This window comes from Galeopterus variegatus, unplaced genomic scaffold (assembly GCF_000696425.1).
Source record: "Galeopterus variegatus unplaced genomic scaffold, G_variegatus-3.0.2 Scaffold4315, whole genome shotgun sequence".
Taxonomy (NCBI): Eukaryota; Metazoa; Chordata; class Mammalia; order Dermoptera; family Cynocephalidae; genus Galeopterus; species Galeopterus variegatus.
Window position 1 is genome coordinate 71,408 of NW_007730426.1, and position 11,817 is coordinate 83,224.

At 38.9% G+C, this 11,817-nt stretch overlaps 1 protein-coding gene across 1 annotated transcript in view; it reads right to left on the minus strand.

Annotated features, from left to right (window-relative positions):
• The window catches only part of CDNF (cerebral dopamine neurotrophic factor), a 23,376-nt gene that overhangs the window by 1,764 nt on the left and 9,795 nt on the right, over window positions 1–11,817 (minus strand). The window contains exons 2-3 of the mRNA XM_008587238.1: window positions 4,076–4,203; window positions 2,876–3,017 (exon numbers count right to left, since the gene is read on the minus strand). Coding sequence (XP_008585460.1) covers window positions 2,876–3,017; window positions 4,076–4,203 — 270 coding nt within the window. The remainder of the gene's footprint in view (window positions 1–2,875; window positions 3,018–4,075; window positions 4,204–11,817) is intronic.

An 11,817-nucleotide genomic window follows, 5' to 3' on the forward strand; every position in this document is an offset into this window, starting at 1 on the left:
GCCTTGGCCGTACAGAAGAAATCATATTAGCTAATAAAGGACTTGTATACAAAATAAAAACTAGTAAAAACGTATCCCCCCCCCCCCCCCAAAAAAAAACCCTAGGGAACACGTACGAGTTGCTTCTCTCGGTGCTGACTACTCTATGATCCAAGGCGAGGAAAAGTTCCAGTTTGCATGAAAAACAAGACAAACCTCAGGAAAATGTAGCGAACTCGTGCACAAAAGCTGCTGGGATCATTGGTGACCCATCTAACTTTCTCTCCGGGGGGTTATATTTGCTTCACAATGGATTCTCGAGATCAGCTTTCCCACAGCAAGTGGAACCGCATCATAATTGCTGCCCCTACAGGAGATTTATACAAGGCCGTGGCCTTGGCTGTGGACAACTGAAAGCTATAGATAGTAATTAACCAGCAAGTGACGGTTCACTTTATATATGAAGATATATCTTCAGTAAAACAGATGAGCATAACATTCCAAAACACTATCGAGTTTTAGATAAAAATGTAAAGAAGCTTAAGCAGGTGAATAAAATTAGGAGCATTCTCACCAATCCTTAATTGTTTGGGATTTCTGCTTAAACTCAGATGCTCTGCTCCTACTGGGATTGCTAAATTATAGCAGGGTTCATTTACAGCCCTTCCTGGTATGCCCACTTCTCTAATGCTAGTGCTTCAGTGCCAGCCAACCTGGCTCCTAAAATTCTTGCCAGTAATACTTGTTACCAACATTTAATTCCTCCAGCAAGACTACTGATTCCCTGTTTACAGATTATCTGCAGAAAATATCAAGAACTCAGCTATTTGTCTATTGCCAAGCTCAAAAATAGAAAGAAAAAAATAGCTGTTCTACAATACACTCATGGTTATAATTTTCCTTTCAGGAAAGGGTAATTTTCCTCTTTGAAAGTCTCCTTTGTCCCTCCCCCACTGCCAGGTGTTTGCTTTGAACACGGATACAACATTTAAGTTTACTTATTAAACAACTAGTGGCAGCCGAGGATTTTTTCAGCTTGTCTTTAAAAGTCCTTTCCTTTTCCCCGCTGTGTAATAGAACATAACATTTAAAAACATTAAAAACCAAGTAGTTGTCTAATGACTTGTCAAAAACTTTTAATAACTGTGTACTAATTTAAAAGTTGAATTTTAAAGACCTTTTTTATTTGGAGGGTCAGCTACATTCTGTGTTCCAGAGGACCTGTATATTTTTATAGTGATCCCTATCCTTTTAAAAAACACCACCAGTAAATGAAAACATTTTTTCAGGTCAAAAAGCAAATGACACTTTCCTAATTGAAAACATACTACAACTTCACACTTACCTTATTTGATAATTTCATGGCTGGCTTGAAGAATACCTTCTAAAGCAGAAACTTTGATAGCCCAAATTAATATCCCACAGCACAAAGGCCCCTGTTCACAATAAGCTGAGAATTGAGAACTATTGAACTATTCAAGATAAGTGGTTGAAGGAGAAAAATACCTTCTTGCAAGTGTAAGTAGTTTCTCTGAGTTTTTCTAGAGAACTTGGCATCTGGTGTTAATTTTAAGAAAGGGAAAACCTCTGTGACACCCTAAAGCTATAAAGGAAAGGTCAATACAAAAATTAAAACTAGTTCATGGCTCCCCAGGGGCCTCTAGTGGCTAACGTTGCCAAAACATTAGTATTTATTCTTCTCAATAATATCTGGTTAATTTTTCTATTGTTTAAGGAGCACTGTAAGATCCTTTGCATATAACAGAAAATATTCAAAATAAATTGTTGAATGAAAGAATCAGCACAGGTTTATCCCCTTTGTGAATACTGTTTATGGGGTCTTGGTGATTCCTGCCTCTTCCTCATTACTTTGAAGCCAATAAAAAGAAATGCCTACCCATAATAACTACCCTGGAAGTGAAGGCCGACACTTGGCAAATTGAGAAATAGGTTGTCCTTGGTACCTTCCAACCTTAAGCCTATTTAAAGCTAGCTATGTAGCTGTGGTGCATAGGCATGTTGCCCAGGCGTGTCGGAAAATAAGACTAAAATAATTTAGTTAGACGTTCATCACTTAAGTAGCTTAAAATACTATACTGGGTATGTAACAAAACAATGACTGAAGCAAAAGAAAGGAGTCTCTGCTGGTAGAATTTCAGATCTCAAGGACAGACCGAGGGAGGAATTCCCAAGCCTTTTATCTTACCTTCTCAGCCTACCCAAAAGACTGGCCCAGATACAACAAATTCTCAGTGTAAGAATAGATCTGTCTATGTGAAACTTATAAGGCCAGGGATAAAGTTTTAAATAGGACCTTTCCTTCCTTTCCTTGTTGTTTATTTCAGTAATAAACTATTCCTAAAATAGCTCTGATAAGCTATTTCATCAGACAAATCAGGCAAACCCTGATTTAATATGTATAACCTATTTCCTAAAATTTAAAGCTGGCGGAATGGTATGCATGCCTAGGAAGAAAGATATAGTCACATTTACAACTTCAAAGTCCTTGTATCATCTTTGAATAGAGACAACTTTTGTCTTAAATAGGTAAATCATCTAACACCTTCACAGCTAAATCACCATGAGTAGCTGCTCTCTTTATATTTTGAAGTTTTCCATGACATATACAGCTGACATTGCCTTTAGTAAATGAGGAGTTTAAACTTTGCTGTTTGGGTTGGTAGTTTTAACCTAACACTGATTATGCCAGTACTATTTATTTCTCTTCCCTCAAAGAAGCTCAGATGACAGGAGACACTGTTCTCAGTTCAGCAACCTACTGTTAAGTAGAGAATTCCTTTCCTTCTAGCGCTGACTTTTCAGAAAACATGGCCCTGTGTTTAGAGTTTTGGCAATATACTAAACATATTGGGAAAAGCACTGGAGTATGTTATACCATATTTCATTTCACAGATCTGGTTGTCTATCTTCTTCAGCTTCTCACAAATCTTTATTACAGGCATATGCACGCTCATGGGACGAGTGACTTCACTTAGGATCTTTGTGGCTGCGTCTTTTGTGGCTCCTAGATAATAGCACTGAAGGAAAATGAACAGAATTCAGTGTCTCAGACTGTGGAAAAAAACAAGTATCGAGACATGACAATGAGGTTAACCTAGTTTTCATGGTCTAGCTATTAAATTTTAACCCCTGCTGACTAAGACATCAGCAAACAAGTGACTCCGTTCTCGTGATCATCCTAATTAGAAGTGCCCTGCAATTCACATGATGTTAAAAGACTAATGAGAAGAACTAGCACTTACCGTTTTCTCTGTGCCAGGTGCTGCTCTCAATGCTTTAAAGGTATTAACTTATTTGGTTCTCACAACAATCCTGTGAAGTGAGTACTATTATTATTCCCCCTTTCCCACCCAAGCCACCTGAAGGTCACCCAGCTCGCAGGTAGAAGAGACGGAATTATAAAATCCAGCATTCAGGCTCTAGAGGCTATGCCCTTTTCCATCATGCAGTACTTACTGTACTGCCTTTCAAGCTACCTGATATAAAAATTTTAAATTTAAAAATGTAAAACTGAATGGCACAAATAAATGGCAAGAATTTTACAACCTGTCTGTGGTGAACAGTCTACAATGCAGATTTAACTGACAAATTCAACAGAACAATTTTAGGCAAAAAGGAATTGGCCTGAAATTGTTCTTTAGTGATGTAAAACAGTGTATTGAAACAAGCCATATATGCATACCCGGGAAACACCATATAAATGCCATTATAAGAAAATACAAATACTTTGTTAGTTATGTTTAAATAAAATGTTTTGTTAGGTTTGACTAATTGCCTTGATAATAAATGAAAAGTCTATCCACTCTTAACTCAGGACAGTAAATTCTTATTAAGAATTCAGTTTTATAATCTTATTTAAGAAAACATCGAATTGGTTGACTGTGGTTTACTCAGAAAGCAAAATGAATCTGGATGTATTCTGGATGAAAATACATAGGACTACATTTTACTGGAACATTGATTTCTGCTTGCTGTTTGCAGTAAGCAGGAGAACGTCAAGTCCAAGATGAGAAATAAAACTCCGGCAGTTTTCTTCAAGCACACAGGGAAAATGAAAGGTAAAAATTTACCGTACCAGGCGGTTTTCTTTTCCTTTGACATCCAAGCAAAAGCTGATCAATTCTTTTTCTATGGTGTCCAGTGAAAAGTTAACTCCTCTGGCTACCAAGGAATTGTAGAATCGGCTCAAGAATTCTTTACACACTAGGAGGAATGAAGAAATATGTGTGTGTACACAACTTAACCACTTCCACACCTATGTACATGACCCACTCACCAAATAAAAAAGCAGGTATGGTTCAATACATTGTGACAATGGAATCAAATTCTAAGTAACAAAGATTTTGGGACAATTCCTCTTAGTTTTGTATGGGCCTTGAATGTAGCAGACACTTAATACGAGCTATTGAATCAATCTTTGTTCAACCTAAAATGAAAACTTTTTCACAAACTTTGGCTAACCCTAGAAGACAATATAGCTTTCTCAATGAGATATCATCTCCCTCCAGTTAGAATGGCTATTATCAAAAAGACAAAAAAAAAAAAAATTAAAAATAAATAAATAAATAAGTGCTGGCAAGGTTGTGGAGTAAAGGGAACTCATATATTGTTGGTGGTAATGTAAATTAGTGCAACCATTATGAAAAACCATATGGAGGTTCCTCAATAAACTAAAAATAGAACTACCATATAATCCAACAATCCCAGTTCTGGGCATGTATACAAAGGAAAGAAAATTAGCATTACTAGAGAGATATCTTCACCCCCATGTTTATTCCAGCATTATTCAACATAGCCAAGATATGAAATCAACTTATGTGTCCATCAATAGATGAATGGATAAAGAAAATGTGGTAATATACAGGGGAATACTACTCAGCCATAAAAAAGAATGAAATTCTGCCATTTGCTGGGCCGGCCTGGTGGCGCACTGCTACAGTGCGCCGCTTGGGAGCGTGGCGGCGCTCCCGCTGAAGGTTCGGATCCCACATACAGACCCGCCGCTCACTGGCTGAGCGAGATGCGGGGCACAACACCGAGGGTTGCGATCCCGTTGCCAGTCCTGGTCCGGTACGGGCGCGACACTGAGGGTTGCGATCTGTTGCCGGTCACGAAAAAAGACAAAAAGGAAAAAAATAAAAATAAAAAAATTCTGCCATTTGCAGCAACAGAGCCCAGAATACATTATATTAAGTGAAAAAAGTCAGGCACAAAAAGATAAATACCACATATTCTCACTCATATGTGAGGGCTAAAGAAAGAAAAATTGAGTTTATAGAAGTAGAGAGTAGAACTGTGGTTACTAAAGGAAAATGGAGAGGAAGGGAAGGAAGGAAGAGTGTGTTTGACAGATACAAAACACAGCTAGATAGGAAAATATATATATATATAGCTTTCTATAGGATATAATCTTGGGATGGCTTGGTTTTATGCACAGAGAAAATCCTAAATAAGCATCTTTTCTTTTTGTTTTTATTTGCAGCTGGCCAGTGTGGGGTTCTAAACCCATGACCTTGGTGTTATAAGGCTGCACTCTAACTGAATAAGTATCTTGAATGAAGCCCCTGGTAGTCTGCATAGGTTTTTATGTTGCGTTGTCATGAGCCTGAGATGAAACCCCAATTTGAACAATCATATTCAATCCTGGAGTCCAGAGGTGGTGGAAGAGATGGAGCTCAGAAGAGGCACAAGCAGCAAGAACCACCATAGGTAACATTTGTCAGGTGCTAGCAGGTGCCGGCCCTGTTCTGAGTACTTTCTGTATTTAACTCATTCAACTCCTACAACAAAGCTGTGATGTAGATACCTTACTATCCTCATTTAATAGATAAAGAAACTGAGCCAAAGAGAGGTCAGCTAACTTGCCCAGCCAGTGATAGAGAGGGCATTAGATCCCAGCTGGTCTGACTCTAGGCCCACACATGTATCCATCAGGTTATCCTGCTGTGGGAGAAGGCTACCTTGCTTGGCTGTCTTGGCCAAGTAAGCCAAGAAGGAAACTAAGGCCAGAAGCTTATGCTGGAAAACAGTGGCCTTAATATTAGAGAGAGAATTCTGGGGAAACAGTAAGGAAGAGTGGAGAGTGCATAGGCCCTTGGTTCTCTCTATCCTTCCTCTTGATTCATGGTGCTAAAACCAGGTAACGTGCTCTGTCCCCCATGCCCCAGAGACCAGGTGTCTTATCTTGAATGAGGCAAGAGCTAATACACAAACTAGATGCCTCAAGTAGTTTTAACTGTGTTCATTCAATCAAATTTATTAATGCACTTAATAAACACACTGAGCACTTCCTATGTGTAAAGCACAATGGGAGAACTACTTCAGGAAGAAGGAGAGAGAATCCAGAAAAAAGAATCAGGTTGTAAGAAGTAATGATGACAAAAGAAAATAGCAAACGTGAGAAGAGATAAATAAAGATTAACCATATAAACAAAAATAATAAATATATAGAAGTATAAACATAAGGTAAAACCCAAATACAGAATAATCATAGCACATAAAATGAGAAATAGAGGAGAATTCAAGTTAAACTTCTTGTGGTCTTTTATTATCTAGAAGAAAGGTAGAGAACTACTATTAGGTCATATTGATGTTTAGCCAACTAAGCATGCTAAAAATGTAAGGATAATAACTTAAAAAGATAAATAGATTACTTGTAAATCAGTATTGGTGTAGGGGACTGCGAAGGAATTTTTAAAAATTTGTCAGTCCAGTAGAAGACAGGAAAGAGAAAAAATAAAGAGAAAGCAAAATACTTTTAAAGAAAAAAAAAACTTACAAAAATTTTTTTTTAATTTTATTAATATTATTTTTTTACATTCTATGATGTTGCAGAGCAGTTGGGAGGGAGAGGAAGAAGGGAAAGGGGAAGGAAATGGGATGGAAGAAGGAGGAAGTAGGAGGGGCAGGATTGAGGCCTGTGGCACCCCCCACATTCCCACAGGGGACACAGAGGGCTTCCAGCAGTGGCTTGGTCATTGCCAGGCTAGGTGCAGATGTCAGGCGGGTGGGCCAAAAGCCCTCACCTCCCACCTCCCCAGCTCGGGAACCCAGGGCCCTTCTTGCTACAGCTTGGTGGTCATTGCTGGGCTGGTTGCTTGTGTTGGGGGTGTGTGACTGAGGTTCTTGGCCTCCCACTGCCTCTGCTTGGGAGAGCCTGGGGCACTTCCTGCAGTGGCTCAGGGATTGCCACTGGGCTGGTTGCTTGTGTTGGGGGTGTGTGACTGAGGCCCTGGCCCCCCAACCACCTTGCTCAGGAGAGCCTGGGGCACTTCCTGTGGCAGCTCAGTGGTTGTCAACTGGGCTGGCTGTGGGTGTTGGGGGTGTGTGGCCAAGGCCCTCGGCCCCCCACTGCCCTGGCTTGGGAGAGCCTGGGATGCTTCCTGCAGTGGCTAAGTGGTCATTGCTGGGCTGGTTGCTCATGTTGAAGGGGTGTGACTGAGGCCCTTGGTACCCCATGACCCCAGCTTGAGAGAGTTTGGTGGTCGTCACTAGGATGGTTGAGCTTATTGGGGGGTGTGGCTGAGGCCTGAGGCCCCCATCCTGAGGACTGGTTGCAGGTGTCAAGGGGCATGGCTAAGGCCTCTGGCCCTCTTCATTTTCTGACTTGGTAGCTATGGTTGAGCTTATTGGGGGGTGTGGCTGAGGCCTGAGGCCCCCATCCTGAGGACTGGTTGCGGGTGTCAAGGGGCATGGCTAAGGCCTCTGGCCCTCTTCATTTTCTGACTTGGTAGCTCAGGGGACTTCCAGTCCTTTTAGGTGTTACAGGTGTTCTTTGGTGAAATGAGACCTTTACTAGTTAATAGCAAACTTTGTCTCTGGTTGTGGGTACTTTGTCTTTTCTTTCAGTTCTGTGTTGGATTATTTGCAGTTCCCAACTCTTAAACTCTGTGCTGGAACTAACTTGTTGTCCTTTGCTTACTTCTAAAAAGCGGGAACTTCCTGTGGAAACCAGTACTTGAGCTCTGTGGCTGAGGTAAAATGCTGCTTTGCTGCTGGTTCCATAGGGAAGGCTTTTTGTGCAGCTCAGATTTTAATGGTTGACTTTATAGATACTTCTGGATCTAGTGAAATCTGGTCCACCTGGATTGTGTAGAAACACTGGTCTGGGCCTGAATCTTTTCATCAAACTATATACCCCATGCAATTCTATATTCCTGACCATCTCCTCTGAGTGGTCCTGCACTGATTGAGGGGCAGATCAGTTGTCCTTTCTGTGCCCCAGTGTTCCCCTGGTGGGCCTGTCTCTTCCACTGCTCATGCTCCAAACACTTCCCATGGGACGGGCCATGCTCCCATTCCTTGCAATCACTTACTGGCCTCTGAATGGCTCCTTTTCTTCAGTTGTTGTGGCTCTTTGGTCCTATGTGGTTCCACAGGAACCCTATTAATGGTATCGCTGGCCTGGGGGCCACCACCAAGGCCCTCTTCTCCCCTGCCACTTCCAAGCAACTTCATCCAAAAGGCACAGCTGTGGCTTTTTGCCAGCTCCTGCTCTGTGCACTTGGCAGCTCCAGCCTGGAAGTGGCTGAGATTCGAAATGGTCAGAGCAATTTTTTTTTTTTTTTCTCTCATCTTGGTTTCTCCCACCTTCTTGTACTCCATAGGTCTCTCCTCCTTTTCCCCTGAGCTCTAGCAGCCCCAGCTTGGCTGTCATTGCTTTTTCATAGTTGTAAATTGGTTGATTTGTGGGAGAGAGTGACGCTGGGGACCATCTATTCTGCCATCTTGACTGGAAGTTCAGGAGAGAAAATTGTTAAAGAAGCAATATGACAAATATTTCCATTACTGGAGGATGTGATGTCTCAATTGACAGACTCCAATAACTGAAAAAAATCTATACCAAGGCACAAAAATCAAGAAACTTTAGTACATTGCTGAAAAAGAAAGGATTCTACAATTCTGCAGGAAAAAAAAAACAGTTTTAATAACAATACTTGTAACATAGAGTGTCATTAGATTTCTTAACTCTGGAAGCTAGAAAAAAATGGTCACCAAAGTTTTTAATTCTTTCACTTTTAAAATTCTACTTTTATGTTTCTTCTTTTACTTGAAAATGTCTTTTTTTTTTCACTTTTAATCTTTTACTGGCAGTTGTTTTCTTTGAACACATCAAAGATACCATTTCACTCACTTCAGTCTTCCATTATTTTTATTGAGAAATAAGTTATCAACCTAAGTCATTTATTTATTTATTTTTCTCTAGTGTATTAACTTTTCTTTGTCTTTGGTTTTCAGTAGTTTCACTATAATATCTAGGTGTGGGTGTTTTTGTTTTTTGTTTTAATCTGTCATTAGACCTCTTGAATCTACATTGGTGTCTTTCATTAGTTCTGACAAATCCTTAGTGTCTCTTCAAACGTTGCTTCTTCACCATTCTCTTTTTCCTCTCCTTAAAGAACTCCAATTAAACACATGTTGGATTTTCTCATTCTATTCTCCAGGTCTATTAATCGCTCTTCTTTATTTTTCATCTTTTTCTTGCTCTGGGCTGCATCATGTATAATTTTTCTGCCCTATCTTATAGTTCTTCGGCCCAACGGCATCAGCATCACCTAGGAGTTTGTTAAAAATGAGTTGATCTCATCCTAGTTCAACTTTAATGTGCATATAAATTACCTAGAGATTTGTTAAAATTCAGATTCTAATTTGTAGTTCTGGGGTAGGACCCAAGAGTCTGCATTTTTGACAACTTATTGGGAAATGCCAATGCTGCTGATATAAGGACCACACTTTGAGGAGTAAGGTTCTAGTTCACCAACCCTATCATTAGCTTTCTACATTCTACTATTAAATCCATTCCTTAAATTTTCAATTTTGATTATTTTTTATTTCTGGAAGTTCTCTTTAGTTCTTCAAGTCTGCTAGGCCATTTCTTATAGCTTCCTATTTTCTGAAGATATTCAAGCTTGTCTTTTATATCTTTAATTGTACTGAACGTATTTTATTTTTATTAGCTGTGTCTGATAATTCCATTATCTAAAGTCTTCACAAATATGTTTCTATTTGTTGTTGTTTCTATAGGTTCTTATTTATGATGCCTCATTTCTTTGTGTGCTCATTTATTTTGTACTGAATGATGCTCATAGTCCTTGAAACTTATTCGTGGAGATTGTTTGAGGCCTAAGATGAAATTATCTTATTTCCAGAAATGATTTGTGTTTGTATTTATCAGGGCCTTGGGGACTGCTTTAAACTAAATCCATAGCTTGAAGTTTTTTGGACCCCTGATGTAAATTTTGGCTGCAAATCCAAGTAAGGGACATCTTGTGGTTATAGTCTCTTGGAGATCTTTTTTTCTAATTTCTACCCTGCTGAGTGTCAAGGAAATTTCCCTATAGTTCTCTATGGGTAGTGATGGGTTAGGTTTATTCCTTGTTAAACCTTACTCTAAGGGAGTAAAGCTTGGGAATCCCAGATTAATGAGGAACAGTCTTCTAGTAGACAGACTCTCCCACTCCTCACCCCAATTAAAGCAAGTCCTAGACTTGATTTCTGTCTCCCTCATACCAATGGTCACCTTTACTCTGATTGGTAAATGTCCTCAAGGCAAAAAGACTCTAAATTTAGTTTAACTCTCAGGATTGCTACTTTCCTTTCATTTTTTCCCTGTTAAATCATCTTATCAGTTTTTAGATTCTTTTATGATATTTTTATTGTTTTCCCCTGAATTTGTAGTATAATCTGATGCACTAAATTTCTAAAACTCTAACTAGCATGATTCTTTGAAAGTGAAATTCAGATCATGCTACTTCATCTGCTCCAAAGCTTCCTGTGGTTTACCTTATCACTCAGAGTATAGTTCAAAGTCTTTACAGTGTTCTGCAAGGCCCTGAGTGACCTGGTTCACTGCCTTTCTGACCTCAGCTTCTGTCATTCTCTCCCACTTCAGCCATACTGCTCTGTCTCCAACTTGGCACCTAGATTAGATGTGAAGATGTGGGGGTTTTTGTTTTTCTTTTTGATGAATTAACAAACTCCTGCATATATTTAAGAAAAATATGGTCCAACTTTTTAAAAAGTTCAGTTGAAAATGCACATATGCTATGACTAAGCAATTCCTATTCTGTGACCTAGAGAAAATGTCACATACGTATTCAAGGAGACAGGTATGAGAATATCCAGAGCAGCATTGTTTAAAATTACGGAAAAGTGGGAAAAATCTAAGTGCCCCCTGAAGGCAGAATGGATAAAAAAAACTGTGTGTGTGTGGGGGGGGGGGTCTTCAAAATGTTCATGGAAGGATGCGTATTGTCTTTTATTTCAATTTTTCCACAAACCTTTTGAAGTACTCTTGTATATAATTCATAAAGTGGAATTCTGTAGACAAGTTGAAAAGAATGAACTATGTCTATATATACATCAATGTGCATAAATCCTCTAAACATAATGTAGAGTGAAAACAGTTGCAAATGAATATGAACAGTGTTCAGTTTATATACATCTAAGATCACAAAACAAATGTATACATATGTATGAATATACACATTTATAGTAAAAGTTCTTAAAATGGATGGGAATCACGCATTAACTTTAGAACTGAAATATTCTCTGAAAACTGTGGGAAGGATAAGGAAAAAGAATTGGACTTAGCTGCAGCTAAATCCATTTTAAGAGACAGAGAATGGTAGTAACTATAGAAAAATATTAATGTTTAATCTAAATGCTAGGTATATTTTATATTAACCTTTTCTGTATGTTTAAAATATTTCCTAATTTATTTTAAAAACTCACCATATCTTTGATTATTACAAAAATCTCCAACATACTCAATAAAATACTTGGTAATATTAATGAAATTGAATTTAAAATTTTAAA